The 19,862-nt window shown below is 42.0% G+C and overlaps 1 protein-coding gene across 1 annotated transcript in view; it reads right to left on the reverse strand.

Annotated features, from left to right (window-relative positions):
* The window catches only part of B3GNTL1 (UDP-GlcNAc:betaGal beta-1,3-N-acetylglucosaminyltransferase like 1), a 303,787-nt gene extending 284,560 nt beyond the window's left edge, over window positions 1-19,227 (reverse strand). The window contains exon 1 of the mRNA XM_026654438.1: window positions 19,168-19,227. Coding sequence (XP_026510223.1) covers window positions 19,168-19,224 — 57 coding nt within the window. The 5' untranslated portion in view covers window positions 19,225-19,227. The remainder of the gene's footprint in view (window positions 1-19,167) is intronic.
* Window positions 19,228-19,862: the final 635 nt, after the last annotated feature.

The raw sequence follows: 19,862 nt of genomic DNA on the forward strand, positions 1-19,862 counted from the left end.
AACTTTACTACACATAAGATTTGGCTTCAGTTGATTAAGAAAAAAAATCATGTAAGGATAAGAGGGAGTTATTTGTTCAAATACGTTGCAGAATTAAAACAGCCTCACGCACTGAGTACAAGTCTGAAAGGAAGAAACTCGTGAGTTGTATTTCCAGCTCTGTTACTGACTCTGCATGTTTTGGGGCAAGTCTTGGCGGCTAAGTTCCCATTTTCATAAAATGGAGATATTACTTAATGGCCTTCTTCGCAGATGTGCTATGGGATGTAAGGGAATTAACTGATTGCAAAACACTAACTATTAAATAAATACAATTGTGTCAATCATCTTTTGTTTATGCATAATCTAATTCTGTATCATTTAAGTAATTTACATTATGTATAATGTGAGACACAAGACATCTTCTCATTTCATATTCTAATACAAACAGACAGCAGGGAATTTTCAAGGTTAGAAAGGCCATAGGCCACGTCTGTTACCTTTTATGCTACACTGAGCACTGGGACTTTTGCACTGACACACTATGAGCATTTTGGGCTGTGCCTTCACTAGGCACAAACTCAGAATCTAGTTACAAACATATTTAAAATCTGTTTATACAGTCAATGGCTAAAGGGTTTGTTTTTTGTGTGGGAGAGAGAATTTTGGTAGTGGTTAAAGGTATAGTAAAAGTGGCTTTGAACAGGATCCTACTGACCTAAGTTCCTTGTAAGTTGCACAGGCCGCCACGCAGGCACTCAGGGAACCTGCCGTGGCCAGAGAAGGGGCGACCCGAACGCAGCCCCGTCTGGATCTGCCGCGGCTGGGGACGGGGCACCTATCCCGCAGCCCCATCCCTGAGCTGCCACAGTGGGGACAGGCGCCTCCCCCACCCCCAGCCCAGGTGCTGCTTCGAGGAGAGAGAGAGCTGGGGGGAGTCCTCTCTCTCCATTGTAGCCCCGGAGCACCCTCCTGTACCCCAAACCCCTCATCCCGCACCCCCAGCCGGAGCCCTCGCCCCCTGTGCCCCAACCCTCTGCCCCTCATCCCCAGCCCCACCCCAGAGCTAGCACCCTCAGCAGGAGACCTCATCCCCACACACACATACCAACCCCTCTCCCCCGCTCAGAGCCCCTCATCCCCAGCCCAAGCCCTGAGCCCTTCATCCCCAGCCGGAGCCCTCACCTCCCCACACCCCAACCCTCTGCCCCAGCCCTGAGCCCCTCTGCCCCAGCCCCACCCCAGAGCCCACACCCACAGCCGGAGTCCCCATCCATATACACACACACACTCACACACACACACACACACCAACCTTCTCCCCCTGCTCAGAGCCCCTCATCCCCAGCCCCAGCCTTGAGCCCTTCATCCCCATCCGGAGCCTTCACCTCCCCACACCCCAACCCTCTGCCCCAGCCCTGAACCCCCTCCCACACTCTGAACCCCTCGGCCCACCCCCGCCACATGAATTTTGTTATGCGCACCAATATGGAGGTGATGTGTCACACATCACTTCCATATTGGTGCATATTACAAAATTCATTCTACACATGTGTGGGAAAAATTAGAGGGAACATTGCGTACTGAACATCACTTAATGCAATTTAAATAAAAAAAGATGAATGGAAGGAATATATTCAACAAAACAAGTTCACAATACCCCCTGCAGATAGCTTTGGTGGTAAGGGAGGACTGCACACAGTTCCTCTTCTTTCCACTTCAATAGGAGAACAAGTACTCATTGGAAAACACCACATGAACTCAAGCATTTCGCACCTAACAAAAGCATGTAGTCTCCAGTTCAACCCTTCACTATTTAGCAATAATAAGTGTATCATATTTTACACACACACACACACACACACACACACACACACGCAAAAGTGGATATTTTCTAATAATATATTTGCTGTGAATATTTGAAGATATTTGCAAATTCATAAGAAAATGTTGCAGCAGAGACCTCTAAGAAGTCTTTCAACACCAATCAATGCCCAACTCTGCAGATTTTTTCAACTTGGGATAATCCTTGCTTTAATTAAAAGAAGTCTCTGTTAAAAATTCAGTTGACAGTAGAAATAATAATGAGCCATTACAAGATTTCGTATCTTCAGTAAATAAAAAGGAAACAAAAAATGAAAAATTAAGAAACACTGAATTGCGTGCTCTAATTTGATGAAACCTTGTGAAAACATGTAAAACAATAAAATTGTAACTCAAAAGTGCACAGTGGGGCATTTGGCCTTCAAGTGTGTCTAAAAAACAGAACATTGCACTACAAAAAAATAATGAATCAGGAACACAACCTACTTATTGGAACCATAGTAAAGTAACATCACTGAAGAGGCAATACGACGAGTCTCAATGGGGAAGTATGAAATTGCAAGCTGTATTAGAATATCATGGAATGCAAATTAAATGAGTTTCAGAAGTACGGCTTGAAGATAAAACAAAAGAAAAACTAAAGGAAGCTCTAAAATTTCCACATACTAGCTTCCCTTCCGAGACCATTTTGAATAACGCTTTGTGTTCACGAATGTAGAGCTGGGACTGAACCAAAACCACATATTATGAATATCCAAAACTTTGGGGAGGTTTGGATGCAGATCCACACTTTATAACTGTCACTGAAACCACCTCTGTATTCACACCTACACACTACTGTAATAATCTTTGTGCAAAATATACCTTGTATCACTGAAAAAACTAGTAACACACTGATCAATATGCTCATGTATGTACAAAGTGCATATTAAGAGTTATGAGCATAAGCCTAAATTATGACTACAATGCGCTTATCAGACAAGTCTGGGGACGGAGTAAACTGGTTTCTCAAACACAAAGTACAAGCTAATACCTCTAGCCGGGTGCCATCAAAGTTGATTGGCAATCACCTGTCAAGTGGTCATTCTTTGGCAACGAAGGTGAGGCAGGAATAGATCAATCTGCATTTTAGCAAAAAACAACATGGACCCTCTTTCACCATGAGACTCCATGTCTCCTTCCTCACAGCTGGAATGAACTTTATCTAGGAATAACGCTCAGGAAAATGTATTTCAAAAGGTGATTGGACTACAAAAGTGAGGGGCAAAAACACCACAGGTTCTCTCTCTCTTTCACCTAAAATGACAAAGGAACCAGCCCTTTGACTCCTGGGGGAGATCCTGACCTGAGAATCTGGTCAGTCCTGTTGCTGGGAATAGGTCTAACTTGTTAAGTTTTAGCTACTAGAAAGTGTTTATCTATTTCTCTTGTAACCATTTCCGACTTTAATACCTTGTACTTGTACTCACTTAAAACCTCTCTCTTTGTAGTTAAACAAACTTGTTTATTTTTAATCTAAACTAATCCAGTTTATGGTTTGAACTGAACTGTTTGGTAACTCCAGTTAAAGTAGCAAACTGTTGAATATTAACGCTTTACAGGGGCAACGGACCTCTAATATCTGAACTGTCCAGGAAAGAGCTGGACAGAGCAGAATACATATTTTTGGGAAAATTCAGGACTGGGAGTGTGCTGGAGTCATCCTGCAAGTTGTAACCAAGGCTGGTGGAAGGAAGCCAGAGTGTGACTGAAATGTTGCTGACAGGCTGCTGGGGTCAGAGTAGCTGGACCAGGGCTATAGCTATACACAGACACTCAGGGTGGACTTGCATGTTGTTTGGCTGTTTGTGAGCCCAAGTTGGGACTTCAAACAGAAAAGCATTGTGAGGCACCCCAGGTTGCGGGGCAGGTGGTGACAATCTCTCGCTGGTCTGGATTGCACCCCAGAATGTGACAATAGCTCAATCCCTACTTGTGAATATGGTTATTTCAGCATCTCTGTTTGTTGCAATTAGGAATTTGATCTAACAACTGCTTTAAATAAATGTGAATAAACTCCTCTTCTCTTTGTATATGATTACTCAAACATATTGGTATAGCTCATGATATAGGGCTTGCTTCACATCTTTCTGAGTGGTAAGAGCATAATTACCCCCAATGGTTTTCACTATATAACTGAGCTGACACTTAAAGGTTATTGTATTCAGCCCTTTTTACAGTAGAAGTTAAGTAGATATCAACTGGAGGAAGGCAGGGCATGAGAACCAGCCTTGGAAAGCCCATGGCTTCACAGGAATTTACAGAGCTCATGAGATGTTTTCAGTTAACCCTAAGAAATTTTTAACATACCCAATTTTGCACACACACTTGCAATTATGCATCACCACAGATGCTCTCAATATGATTCTTCCCTATAAAAGTACTAGAGAAGCATGCTAAAGCCTGAATTCTGTAGAAAAAAAAGATGAACCAAGAGTAAAAACTAAACAGACAGTTCTTCATAGCAGGCACTAACCTCATTCTCCCTTGCTGTAAACACTGAAAGCTCAGCATAGAACTAAAGAGACAATGTATCCCAAATTTCCAAGTGGACAGCCCAATTACCTTAACTCCTTTCTGCTCTGGAAATACATTATTGGGGGTTTAGGTTTCCACTTTTCAGTAAATGTGAACTTTCAATAACCTTTTTGATAAGGAGGAAAAACAATGAGAAACTTTGAAGACAAAGAATGGTTCAATTTCAGATTGTGCTAAATAAAATCAAAGTTGAAATTTCTCAGGGGACTAATTTTTCATTTTTCAGTCAGCTCTAGTCTAAAATATTCTGCAGCCACTAACAGAAACATTTCTAAATAAGTTTCTTTTCTTTTCTTTTCTTTTTTTTGCTACTATTTATCACAGTTTCTACTCTAAATCCTCAGCTAAAAACAACAGGCATATGGATTTAACTATACCAGTATAGAAAGGGGAATCAGTTAGACTGGCATAAAGCACTTTTATATGAGTATAATTGATCCACAATAGGCGGGTTGTACTGGTAGAACTACTTCAATAACAAAAATCATACCCTTAATCAAAAAAAGTATACCACTACAAGATCTGTGTGTAGACCAGGCCTAATACACGGAGTAAGAGCTGCCAGTATGGACTAGAAGCTTCAGCTGCCAATTACTCAGTAACATTTCAAAATTTTCAAAATTCTTGCAGCTATATCCTCTACTACTCAGCTATTCATTGTTTTCCAGGAGTGGAGGATTGAAAGTGGTTTATTTTGCAACCTTACACATAGCCAAAGAAAATGCATTCAGGAGAGCCTTGAATTGGTCTATGAATTTCAATATATGCTGAGCACCGCATTCATACCATAAATCAGAAACCATAGGAAACTCACACACAGTAATAATCTAACCAAGATCTTTAAACAGATTTGATCCCTCATACATTAAGGGTAATTGAACAAACCACTGCTCAAGACAAAACTTCTCCCAAATATTTCCTTTACTTAGCCCCTCTCCATTTCAATTTAATGTAGGGCCTTTAGCCTTTAATCCTTTTGGGGAAAGCTGCCTACCCCCAAAGTGCATGTATGATTGACTCAAATTCAATGTTAAATACACATGCAGAAATGAAGGCCGCCTTGTTGCCTGTTCATACAGAACCGCCCTCACTATGGGGCTGGGGAGCTGGCATTCTCTCTCCATCCCTTCCTTACCATTAACCTGTTTAATTCTCTTTCCCATCTCCCTCCCTACCCTACCCAACTCAGTCTCCCCCACCACACTTTTATTCTCCCTTGATACTCTCCCACAGTCTCCTGTTCCCAGCCCACTGCTTACAACCACCTGCTCACACTTTTCTCCTCATTTACAGTTGTCTACAGCTCACAAATATCCTCTGACACTTTCTGTTCCACTGAAACCACTCACTACCTTCCTGAGCCTCTTCAGTCTTCCACCTTCTCCCAACCACTGCACTCCCTGTCTCCTGATGCACCTCTTCAGCCTCAATGTTCCCTATTCAGTCCCTAAGTCTGGACAGGCAGCCTGGATTCTGTCCAATTTAAAAACAGTGGGAGATGGCAGCCATCTTTACTAGGGGCAGCTTCAAGCTGCATTCAAATACTGTATTGAAATCGTAGCCATCTCGACTGTGGGCAGGTTTGCTTCAGCTCAGTACGCTGAATAAAGGAAAACTTGTGATTTTGAAGCCAGGAATCATGAGACCATGTGAAACTTTAAAAATAAACTAAATATTAGTATTGCAAGATTTGTGGTAAAATTGCAAAAGCTGGCATCATGTACGACATCTTACACATTTCAGCAAATGGATGAATCTTTCACACATAAAGGCTGCAAAGACTTTAGATCCCAAAATGTGATTCTCTAACTTGACCAGAAAAGCCTTCACTCTGAACAAGACAGACCGTGGCATGCTGGGACCAGCAGTATCTAAAGGCTATACTTATATGTTAAAAATAAGGACAAATGCAATCTCAATTTTATGCAAATTATACGTGGTTTTGGAGTCCCTGGCAAAATACCAATATACCCCTCAGTTGCACAAGGTAGGGGAGGCCCCTCAAGTGAGCAATGGGGCAAGACAATTCATTATTAAAAATAGGTATTACTGTTTCTCCTCTCTCGCGCGTTCGTGTGTGTGTGTACTAAACACACAGTACACACACATTGTTTCAGCAAAATATATCACATTACCTACATTGTTCATGGCTAATTGTCTGGCATATGAGAAAGAGAAACTGATTTTCAAATATTTAACACTGTGACTAGAGTTATTATGCATAAAGTATAAAATGTGATTAAAGTCTATATAACAACCATACTGTGGATCCATAAATATCATGCCACAATAACAGAGTGATTGTTAGATGTGGTTGTTGACATGTGGAGGCCATACTGAACATACATTTACTTACAAATCTGTATAAGTAGGGATGTTTTTCATTTGTGATGTTTGATTAAATGTAGAACAGACTTAAGGTATCACTATAGCTTCGAAAATCTACTGTGGTTTTTCAAAAACACTAAATTGAAAAGAATATATAAGGGAGCTGCTTAATGGAAAGCAAAGGCACAGCTGAACTCCGGTATATCCAGAGTGATTTATGTATAAATGCCCAATTGATGAAAGCTGTCATAAGAACAGTGCTTTCATCATCAATGAGAGTATTTCCTTCTCTGCCCTACAGAATATAAAAAGGAATCAGTCTGTTTCTTATGGCTTTCCACTCTCATCATTTTGGAACAACACATTTACATAACCACTGCTTCATTCTCCAACCATCAACTCCATTAGGATTTCTGAAACCTCAGATTATTTAAAAATCTCTAATATTCATTTGCCTGGTCAGACACAGTTATTTATTACTTATGATGCTTCACAAACTGGATATCCTTAATTTAAGAAACACCAGAAACACTCTCAGTATACCTGTGGCTGGATAAAGAGAAAGAAGGTCAAAGAAGTGTGGTCTGTCAGTATAGCAGAAGTGATTACTGAATATCAAGTACATTTAATTAAGGTTCTAGTAGCCAGAATGCTAACCGAGACAACTTAAATATACCAGCTCTACTGAACTTAGACCAAGGACAACTGACAGCATTAACTTCACTTCTGAAGCTGATTATCCTTAGTCTGGGGGGGGAAAAAAAAAAAAAAAAAAACCCTTAATGCTTGAAAGAATCATATAAGGACTTGTTTACACTAGGTTAACAGTGATGGTGCCAGGCATAAGCAGACTAAGCAATTGCTTAGAGCCTCAAGCAGCTCCAGGGAACCCCAATTTAGTATTACCACTTAACTTATTTAACATGGACTTTTTTAACAAGTGTGTTAGTATGTATTATGCTGGTTTGTTTTCTGATTTGTGGAAATAATGCAATTAGTATTTTAGGGGGTGGGTCGGGGTAAGGAGGGCCTCCAAATATTCCTGCTTAGGGCCCCAATGGGCTAGTACCACCTCTAAAACCTTGTCTGGATGCAGGCCTTCTCTACACTAGAAAGAGTTTGCCAGTACTGTATAGCTATCCAGGAAAACCTTCCTAGTGGAGACTCAGTTTACCAGGAAAAGAGTTTCTTTGCCAGTTTATACAATTCTCCAAATGAAATAAGCTATTCCAGCAAAATAACTTTTTGCCACTATAACTGCATCTACACTAGGGCTTTTGCTGGCATAGCTATGTTGGGTAGAGGTTTTTCTTCACACTCCTAACCCACACAACTATGCCAGAAAAACTTAAGTGTAGACCAGGCTGTAGTTATATCATGATATAAGTGTTTATACCAATATAGCTTATTCTGGTTCAGTAAGTGAAATAAGCAATATTGGTATAAATGAAGCATTTGCATTGGCATAATTACTGCTTCAAAAATTCACACCCCTAACTGATATAGTTATACTGGGTGTAAAACTTTTTCAGAGTACACCAGGCCATAATCTCTGAAGTAGCCAGAAAGCACACAATTTATACTACCTATAATGTTTTTTTTTTTTAAATACATACTGCATTCAAACTCTGTGTAGCTCAGATTTTATAGTAGCTTAAAAGGTGGGGCTTCTGTACAAACAGCTTTCATTCTACACCCTGATAAACAATTTGGGCAACTTTCCAGTTTCACAAGGGATAATGCGCATCTCTAGTTTAAGGTAGAAAAGGGAGAGTACTGGTTCAAACAAGCAACTTATAGAATTTTCTTTTTTTAATTGAAGTGTTGGAAAAATTAGTTGCATCACTTAAAGTTATCTTGAGGGTTGGCACTTACTCGTCTGATTCCTATATTTATACATTTATCCTTGGCATCATTACTGAGCAACATTTTCACACAAATTAACTATTCTTGAGTAATGCTTTTCAGTGTATTAAGCATGAAACCAGGATTTTCTGCAAGCTGAGAAATGTGCATATTTTCAGTCTAAGCCATATTCTCTGACACCCCAATTAGTAAAATCTGGGATTCTCCCGCTAAAATAAATGAAGTTTGTGCTCTCCTCCCCTCATCAATGAAATATGAGCTCACCCCACAGCCTATCAATAGATTCTGGGCTCTTTCTCCTTTTCCTAAATAGGCGAATACCAGATCATGCTGTTCTTTACAGAGCCCCTCCAGGAAAAACAGAGGCTTTAGCCACTCTGCTTCTCCCTCTCTCTCTCCTCCCTCTTGAAGTGGTAACTGCATCACTGCTCCTCCCCTCCTGCAAAAGCACACTGACTCCTGCCATTCTGCTACTTTCTTCTCATCAGAGAAGAAGCCAGTGGCTCCTCAGGTCCACTTAGTCCATTCACTTGGACAAAGTTTCTGCTCACGGTGGTTAAACAGACAAGTGAGTTTTTTCAAGCCCTTTTATTATCTAGCTCATGTCTATTCAATAACTATTATATGAATAAGTCTTACTGGTAATTTTTAGTATGTTACTTTACATCAGTGCCTGCCAGGACATGTCCAGATAACATGTTCAGGTCTGTCTCAAACATGCTGAGGAGGGGAGACAAAAGGGCAGCTGACAGAATAATTCAAATGGAAACAAAGATTACCTCATGGTTTAGCCCATGAAGATTTATAATTGTGTTTGTTTCTAAACAAAGGTTGCAAAAAGAAAATCTGCTTATGTGTATGCACTGACTAGAGGATGACATAATAAGTGCCAGGGGAGACCTGGGACATTTGAACTTCAATATACAAAAAAACAGAGTTACAAATGAGGGAGGTTTACCCACAGCCAAACATTTTGTGCCACAGAAAAGATGGACAAGTTTAGGAGGTAGGAGAGTAAGGACTTTTCTACCATGCTGCAAATGCAGATATTTCAGTACTCCATAACTATACTTAATGGCACTCTAGCAATGCTTTCCATAGTATTTACATAGACTTAATTATTTCTATCCATTTTTAATTTCTATAAAAAGTTATTCATAAGATACTGCATTCTTTCAGTTAGGCCAAACAAAAGAGATATCTGGCTTATCTAGGGCACAGAAAAGTGAGTAACTGCTTGGGAATAAGGAAATCAGGCTTGGAGGAAACTGATGTCTCATTACTTATATAACGAGGAGTCCAGTGGCACCTTAAAGACTAACAGATTTATTTGGGCATAAGCTCTCGTGGGTAAAAAACCACTTCTTCAGAAACCCACGAAAGCTTATGCCCAAATAAATCTGTTAGTCTTTAAGGTGCCACTGGACTCCTTGTTGTTTTTGCGGACACAGACTAAGACGGCTACCCCTTTGATACATTACTTATATAATGACAGATGAAGAACGGCAAAGGCCAGTGGAGAAATGGAAAGAATCAGATGGTATACAGGATACCATTTGTTACAGGTGTATTGTCAGATACAAAATACTGAAGTTCATCTATTATTTTCCAAAATAAAAGGCTGAAACAATCCTTTGATCTAGCAGTATTTGAAAATGTTTCTTTTACATGATTCTAAAAAGTCAGCCACATTACAATATAGTCATGGTAGCTATCCGATAAACACTTTACAGTAGAACCTCAAAGATACAAAAACCAAAGTTACGGACTGACCGGTGACCCGGACACCAGGTGAAAACAGAAGTAACCAATCTGGCAGCAGCAGAGAGCGCCCCCCCGCGCCCCCCCCCAAAAAACCAAATACTATACTGTGCCTGTATTGCATCTTAAAGGTAGGCACATCTGGGCTACCTGTCCCCACCCACACGCGCAAGGCAACTACTTATAGAAAGACGCTCGGGCTGCCAGCCCAAGGCAGCCGGAGCCAGCCAGCACAGCAGGAGCAGCGCTGGGGTCTGCACCGCTTTCACCCCTTCTCTACTATAAACCCCCCCCCCCCCCCCCGCCGCTGAGAGGGGGATGTGCTGTTTTTACCCCCCACCCCCGGGAAGGGGGACACGCTGTTTTCACACACACCCCTGCAAGGAGGGGGACAAACTTGCAAACTCATGCAGGGGCTGAGTAGGGAGCTCAGGGACTGCTGAAGCCTTGCGTGGAGCGTCAGCTGCTGGATCTGGAGCCCAAACTGCACTTTGTTCAGTTACGAACATTTCAGAGTTACGGACAACCTCCATTTCCGAGGTTTACATAATTATGGGGTTCTACCGTAATTTGTCCATAGTAAGCATCAACTATATCTTGTATTTCAATTTGCATGCAGCCTGTGGTGTTTCTCCTTTTCAAGGTATGGCAATTATGTTTTGGCAACCAAAATTAGATAATTACCCTGAAATTCAATGGAAGTTGCATATACAGTTTGGTATTAGCATAACTCTTGTCTTAGCACCTATGCAGCACATCTCATCCATAGATCTCAAAACATTCTTCAAATGGGGATAATTATACTTATCCTCATTTTACAGATAAGCCAACTGAGTCACAAAATGATTAAATGACTCATCTAAGGTTATTCGCAGTGTTGTTGTAGCCTGAAAAAGAGCGTTGTGTAGCCTGAAAGCGTTTCTCTTTCACCAACCGAAGTTGGTCCAATAAAAGATATTACCTCATCCACCTTAGGTTACACAGATCGGTCACAGAGCTGGGAATAGAACTTACATCTATTGATTCCTAGTCTAGGTCCCTATCCACTGGACCATGCTACCTCCAATAAATGAGAACTGGTCTAAACTTTTAAGCCATTTCATACAAAATAGAGGCACAAGTTGTGCTCCTATTTTAGGCCATACGGAAATCCAAGCATGTTGAACAGAAGTTCATCAAAATGTTTAGATTTCAAAGTAGTCCCGCTTTTTAGTAAGTTTTACTTAAGTCTTGTAACTCCAATAAAACACTAGAACATCTAATAAACTGCCATTTTATATGCTTTCTGGTAAGAAGAAGTGTGACTTCAATTTTCAAACGAGTCTCCAGCTGTGTGGAACTTCATATGGTCACATGTTCTAAAGCTATTCTTGCTTCCAACTCAGTATTAAGAACAAACAGGAGAAGGATATTTTTAAAAACAGGACATAGCTACGGTAGACAAATTCTCAATTTTGCCAACTCTAACGACACTGCAACAAGGCTACCTTGTTCCGAAAACTGTTAGAGCAAATCCATGTCTAAGAGTAATGTAATTACCAGACTATGTAATAACTGTTTCAGCTCCCAAGACAAAGTATATGGATGAGGTGTAGTGTGTGGTTTGAAGGGCAGACAGAAGAGACTCTTAAATGGCAATCTGTATTTACTGCCCTACTCTAGCGCTAGAGTAGTAATAATATGACACAGCAAACAAAAGCCTTTTAGTCGTACACTGGGGTGACCAAACTGTTGGCATGTGGAATGCAATCATTAAAAATTAAGTTCTGGGCTGCAAATGCCCCAAGTTTATTACTATTTGCTGTCAGCACATCAGGTGGCCTGACTCTCTGCTTCTCTACCTATTTTTATCTCACACTCCATTTCACCATGAAGCTGTCTGCCTGGCCCAAGGCAGATAAAACAATCTCCTAACTCCATTCCAATTAACTTGCAATAACAACAGAAGCAAATGGAAGCAGGTTATACCACATTCATCTGATACAATGTGGCACAGCTGCTGAGCAGAAGGCTGCACTGAGAAAGTTTCTGTGGTACTGCTCAGTATTCTACTGTGTGATTGTAGCATTAGGATAATATCATGACAGTTTCCAAATGCTTGGAATCTTGTCCGTCTCAGATTAAATGGATGTAGCAGTCAGACAAATGCAGCTCTCCTGATGCTTATTTCACATCTCTCTAGCAGTGCTAAAGAAATGCAGTCTTCTTGCTCATTCAATCTTTAGTCCATGAGATCAGTCTGTCAACAAGCTGCTAATTTTCTTAAAACAGTTCAGGAACTCTGAAGTATATGAAGTTGTCAGAAGTGTTCTGTTTTGTTTTGTTTTTCTAATTGGGACCAGTTAAGGAGAATCAAAATGCTTTCAGGGGACCATTGAACTGCCATGCCAGTTCTATCTCCTAGTCTTTGAAGCCACCAAACTCTTCTGTTTGGGCTCTAAATGTAGGCAGGAGTGAAAAGAAATGCCTCTCCAGACTTCTGAGCCACCGCCCCAGATGTGGGGTCCTGCAAGCCTCAAATCTTCCTCCCTTCATGAAGCCATTGGGAGAGCTGGTGAGAGACATTACCACCCAAAACACCCTGGCTAGGTCTACACTACAGCGGTGTTCCGACCTAAGATACGCAACTTCAGCTACGTGAATACCGTAGCTGAAGTTGCGTATTTTAGGTCGGCTTACCTGGTGGTGAGGACGGGGGAAAGCCGACCGCTGCCGCGCTGCCGCCGACTCCGCTACCGCCTCTTGTCGAGGTGGATTTCCGGAGTCGACGGTAGAGCCATCAGGGATCGATTTTACCGCGTCCTCACGAGACGCGGTAAGTCGATCCCCGATAAACCGATTGCTACCCGCCGGATCGGCGGGTAGTGAAGACGTAGCCAGGTATATTTACAACACCCAGTTCTATATCGCCTTTACGTCAACTGAAAACACCTCCATCTCCAATGCTTTCTGAGTGCCTTTTGGAGATCTTCAGCTGGATGAAGAGCAACAGGCTGAAGATGAATCTGGATGAGAATGAACTGCTAGTGCAGGGGTGGGCAAACTTTTTGGCCTGAGGGCCACATCTGGGTATGGAAATTTTATGGGGGGCCATGAATGCTCATGAAACTGGGGGTTGGGGTGCAGGAGGGGGTGAGGTCTCCAGCTGGAGGTGCGGGCTCTGTGGTGGTGCCAGAAATGAGGAGTTCAGGGTGTGGGAAGGGGCTCCGGGCTGGGGCCGGGGTGCAAGTGTGTGTATGTGTGTGTGACGGCTCCAGCTGGGGGTGCAGGCTCTGGGGTGGGAATGAGGGGCTGGGGGTACAGGAGGGTGCTCTGGGCTGGGACTGAGGGTTTTGGAGGGCAGGAGGGGGATCAGGGCTGGGACAGGGAGTGGGGGCACGGGAGGCGGTCAGGGGTGCAGGCTCCGGGTGGTGCTTACCTCACGCAGTGCCTGGAAGCAGTGGCATGTCCCCCCTCCGTCTCCTACGTGGAGGCATGGCCAGACAGCTCTGCGCGCTGCTCTGTCTGCAGGCACCATTCCTGCAGCTCCCATTGGCCGTGGTTCCTGGTCAGTGGGAGCTGCGGGGGCGGCGCTTGGGGTGGGGGCAGCATGTGGAGCCCCCTGGCTGACCCTACACATAGGAGCCGGAGGGGAGACATGCCGGGAGCCATGTGGAGCCACGGCAGGTGCAGAGCAGGGCAAGCCCCCAACCCCACTCCCTGGCTGGAGCACCAGAGCGGGGCAAGCCCCGGATCCTGATCCTTGGCAGAAGCTCGAGGGCCGGATTAAAACGTGTGAAGGGCCAGATGTGGCCCCCGGGCTGTAGTTTGCCCACCCCTGTGCTAGTGGGAAGAGAGAAATGGTTTGATGAACTCTTCCCCTCCATAACAATCACTTTTAGCAAAGATTTCCTCTGTAATATTGGTCACAACCTGGGTTTCCCCCTTGACTCAGCATGGTACTAGGATAACCAAGTAGCTAATGCAGCAAGACACTAACAACCCATCTGTGACTGGCCAGAAAATGGTGCCTATTGAACGCAGACCTGGCCACAGTGATTCACACATTTGTAATATCTGGACTGAACCAATGCAATTCTTGATATCATGGATCTCAGACTACGGATTGCAACGTCCCTCCTTTTCTTTATTTGGCTAGTAGGGACAGGGTCTTGAAACTCTGTCAGGGAGGTACTGGAACTTTTTTCTATTGTACCATGCGATCATAGTAAAGAAAAGGCCTCATTCCCTTTCTTTACGTGCCTATTGGGAACAGGGTCTTGAAACTATGGCAGGGAGATATTGAAATTTTTTTCTACTGTAACATGCAGTCACAGTAAAGCAAAGGTTGAGAATCACTGCTCTATATCTGGAAAGCAAACTACATGCCCTGGGACAGTTCCAGCTGGCTCAGAATGCAGCAGCTTGACTATTCAGCAGGAACACATGACCCTAACAAACCATTCTCTGGATTGGCTCCCCACTGTACACAGTTCAAAGTCACTGTTCTGATTTTCAAAACCTTGCATAGAATTGATCCTGGCTATCTGAGAGCACATCTCTCCATCCATGACCATGTCCCCCCACAACAGCTGAGTTTCACTAGAATAATGATGTTGCCAACCAAAAGGAATAGGTTTGTGTTTGCAGAAGACAGAACCTGCACAAGAGCTGCATCAAGAATATGGAATTCACTGCCAAATGAATAAGAATGACCCTTAATATTGCTGCATTCAGGGCAAAATGTAAACCCCACCTGTTCGCCCAGTATTTCGCACAATAGTATCCTCATTCTCATAAATTCATTAATTATAAAATAAAATATAAAAACCCTAATCCTGCTTCTAGAGGCAGGGAAAGGAGGAAGAAAACACCATCATATTTTAAGCAATTAGATGAGATCAGATCCTACAGTGATGAGCGTCATATAAATACAGTGGAACCCCAATTATCTGATCTAATTGGGATCAGGGTCAGATCTGATAACCAAAAATCTGGATAAACTGAAAAATGGGTGGCTGGGTTCTCACTGTCAGCCCCAGGCAGTGGGAGCCCCCGCTGCTGTCAGCCCCGGGCGGCTGGTGGTTCAGTTAATATGGAGAGCTGGATAATGGAGGCTCAGTTAAACAAAGTTCTACTGTACCCAGATTGAAAGTTGGGCTTTTAAATGCTATCTTATGTTAATATCTACTTGGCACATCACTAAGTTGCTCTAATATTAAATTATCTACAAAGAAGCAGCATTCAGTTAGCTTCTTATACTCTTTCCTTCCTACCTTCATTCACTCACCCTCAGTTCTCACTTGAAATCTCAGGTGTGGGGTCAAATTCATTATATGGATACTTGTGAGGGGTGTGTACCCCACAAAGGCCCTGAATGGGTTAATGTGGGCCTGAGAGGCCAATTATGTTACCTGCCTGCACCTGGAGTCAGAGCCAGGCTTAACTGATGATGAAGCTCAGCTGGGCAGGAACAGGCTGGTTAGTATAAAGAGGCAAAGTTTGTAGCAGAAGTGGGGCTTCAGGGAGAGTGTCTGCAGTCACTCGCTGGGAACAGAGAGGTGGTGAGGAGGAAACCCAAGGGGACGAATAAGCTCTGGGACCCTACCTTGACTGGAGAAGCTGGCAAACTGCCAGGGAAACATAAAGCAGCTACTGGGGTGCAGCAGGCCTTGTGGTGTGCCCTGAAAGAAGGGAAGGATTTGGACTGCCAGGGACAGAGAGACCTGGAAGATGTTCTGTGGAGGAACAGAGTAAAGGGAACTTAAGAAGCTTGAAAGGGCAAGCCTGAGAAAGATTGGGTAAGAAGGAGCCAAGGGAAACAGCAGCAAGGAGAAGGACTGTGCGGACCTTGGCTGCTGGTTATAGGTTCCCTGGGCTGAAATCTGGTGTAGTGTATGGGCCCAGGTTCCCCTACCAGACACTGCGAAGGTGGCCTGAGTCCAGAGAATGGTACAAGGACATTGGAAAGCCCTAAGGCAAGGGTGTGAGGACCAGGGGCCTGGAGATGGGGAGTCTGAAGAAATCTGTCTTATGTTGGGTTTCTGTTATCTTGAAAGGGGCAACTAAAACATGACCTGGTGAGAAGGCCAAGTTACAGGGAGAGACACCACTGCAGTGACAGAGCAAGCATCAGCATATGGTGCCATGTGGGGGAGAGAGATGCTATGCCACAACTAGCCAGATGGAGGTTCTCCTGCAGTGTGAACATCCTTTACAATGCTCAACTGATCAACATCAGCAGCAATGGAATCCAGTAATTCTACCCACAGATAAGGAATGAAAAAAGTTGCTGCAGTAGGCGAGAGAGAAGCTTTAAATCAGCCATGGATTATTCAAACTACACGCACACTGCTGACTAAGGAGTAGGTGAGGGCACATCCAAGGTCATGAAAAAAAATCTTTCCTTTGTGCCAATCCCATCCTTACTGACATATATCACTATTACACAACAGGTCCAGGCAAGCAAAATTAGACAGAGCAAAACATGAACACACATTTATCTACTACACAATATATTTTCTATTAGGAAGAAATGTATGCATTGAAACTTGCCAACACTGAATAAAAAACAATAATTCACTTTTGAGCTCAGTTGTTAGTGGGCCTCTTTTGAACAAAGATGCTTTGCCAAATTGTGCATGGTAATGTTGCAGTGTGGAGTCATGCCTGAAGGAATTAAACTCAGACAACTCTGTTCTGTAAACAAATATTGTTCAAGCATCAAATGAACTGTTTTCCCAGAGGTAAATGAACAGTACTATGAACTAATGCATTATTCTAATTCACCCAATCCACTAGCTACTTGAAGGTTACATCAATCGTCAAAGATGCATATAACCAATCAAGCTAGTGTTCACTCACATTCATAGAGTGAAATAATATTGTGTAAAAATGGCTTTAGGCATTACAACTTTTGATCTAAATCCAAACTACAGCATTAGGCAAATTTTTGCTTTTAGAGCTGGAAAATACTTTGCAAATCTTGCTGAGGAAGTAAAAATGATAACAATATATTCAGTTTTGCCACTTGATAAGTAATGTCAAATATACCATACACACATTTGAGAAAAGGCAAGTAACTGTGCTACAAAGACAGGCTATGACTGACATTGGCACATATTAACAGCCCTTGCTCAGCCATGCAAACACTGGGGAGCAAAGCCCTTTTACTCCCCTGTGCAGATTGTACTCCAGCCTCAGGTGATGGAGAGCAGTCTACTTGCTAGATACTAATCCCTGAGAGGAAGTGGCTGGGGAGTGGAAAGGACCAGAAATGAGAAGCCCTGTCTCTTCTGTCCCAACTCATTTTTGAGCGCTGTTGCACCTCCCTACTCTAGAAACTTTGATGCTTTCAGACACTGATTTTTCTTGATGTGACTTGTTTTCCTAATTTGTGTTGTGATTATAAAAACAGGTTACAAGCTACTATTTAGCAGTAATCATGCTAATAAAGATCAATGTCTAAACACGCATAAGTCTATTCAGTAGAGGATCAGGACAGTTCTCATAAGTCTTTGCCCGGAACAAATTTACAGGTGCCACTTACCTTTCAATTTCTGGTATCTTAATATAACATTATATTGATTTCTACATATCAGAACACAAATCCCCCACACAATCTTCCACTTATCTCTATTCAAGTATGCTTGTAGTACAAACTACTACTCAATAGTAGTCCCACCAATCATATAGAAAGAAATATCATATTTCACAAGAAAGCTAACAGCATGAAGCTTTGGAACACACAGGTGTGGAGAAGAGCAGGTGCACATCCCAGCACTGAACAACAGGTTGTTTAGCAGACATTCCTTAACTGAAAGAACCACAATGCTCTCTATTCTGGACTGTGGTGTTTGGGAGGGAAAGTTCAAAGGTGATTAACTCTCAGAGTGGTAATTTTAAGAATGTCTATTTTGTTCCCAGACCTCCTCTAGTAAATACCTTTTTGACAGATAAAGTCAATTGACCTTCGCTTTACAGAAATCCCTTGAACACTCCCTTCAAAGCTTTAACATTTTCTCTTGGGAGGTTTATTGCACTGTGAAATCTATTTTTACCAAAAAAATTTGACAGAGATACAACTAGTTTTTAGAGGCAGAATTCTTCATGTCAACCACATATGGACAAATAAAATTGATATTACACATCAACATGTTCATCAAGTTTATCATTTTCAGGAAGCTAAGTGGAACATATATAAGAACTTCAAATGGCCCTCTACTGCTGGTCCTAGCCATTGAAATATACTTAAAATTCTGCTTCTAACAACCACACTGTTCATAAAACCTTAATTTCACTGAATAAACACATTTTATATCACAGGAATAAAGAACAGTTGTTCTACAGACTACTTTATTTTAGAGCCAGTATTGGGGAAAAAACAAATTTCAATATAACTATAGGTTTGTGCAACAATTTATATAATAAACCATACATTCAGATTGTTTGAGGACGTGTAAATATTAACCACAGTTGTTTAAATCATTGTTGTAAATGCTCCTTTGTAGTTTTTCATATTACATAGTGTGCTACATTAAAAATTGTTCTAGTTTAAAAGACATTCTATTCTAATACTGGTTTGGAGAAACCTTTCTAACCTATTTGAAACTAGTATATTACTGTCAAAAAAAGGGTTTGGTTTGCCTAACAGCAAACAAGTATAAGAAAAAAATTCAAAGTAACTATTACATACAAGGCTCTAGCTAAAGGAAAACTGTATGTTGAGAATGCTTAGCCACCACCAGCCCAGTGAAATTTTCCCATCCTTTTAAAGAAATGTATCTGGTCACACAGTTTTATGGTGTTTTTTGTTTTTGTTTTTTTTTAAATGAGAGTGAAAGTAGTACTCACACTATTTGGGTGCTGAATGGCAGCTTCATGCTGCAGTCTCACCCTCTGTGGCATCATCACATCATCCTGTAATAAATAGCACACTGTTACTGAACAGAAAAAGGGTCACAGTACAGTTCTCAAACACACACTAGAATACGTTGTTAGGTTAACAATCATTTCACCAGCCTGCAGACAAAACCTTTTTTTAAATACAAAGGCAGAAAATATTAAAACCACTTTGACCACTGTTTGGTTTCTTTTTAACTGGACTATAACATAGAGATTAAAGGTATTTTAAAAAGAACCAAATTAAATTTTGCAGAACTAAAAATTAGACTTTAGGCATTATCCCTCTCTTGGGGGTCTCTAGGAACACGTTTGAGTGAAGATCCTCTATCTACCACCCCCTCCTGAGCATTTAGACCATTCAGCCCACTAACCAGCCCCTCCAAACAGTTCTGAGCCCTCAGACTCCAGCCATAGCTTAAACACGCCATCTCCCAGAACACTACCTGAAAGTGAGTGTCTTCTGGTTTACCTCTTCAAGGGGCACATGGTAGGTATAATGCATTAAATGCACAGACACTTTGCATAGGATTCTAGCACACTATTGCTCTTTACTTAAGCATGAGAAATACAAAGAGTACAGATGGTATAGGGAAAAAAAAACAAATATCCTAAATGTAATGCCCCTCACTCAAGTCTAGCTCATC

The sequence above is a fragment of the Terrapene carolina genome, unplaced genomic scaffold, assembly GCF_002925995.2.
Source record: "Terrapene carolina triunguis isolate 2854851 unplaced genomic scaffold, T_m_triunguis-2.0 Scaffold192, whole genome shotgun sequence".
Taxonomy (NCBI): Eukaryota; Metazoa; Chordata; order Testudines; family Emydidae; genus Terrapene; species Terrapene triunguis.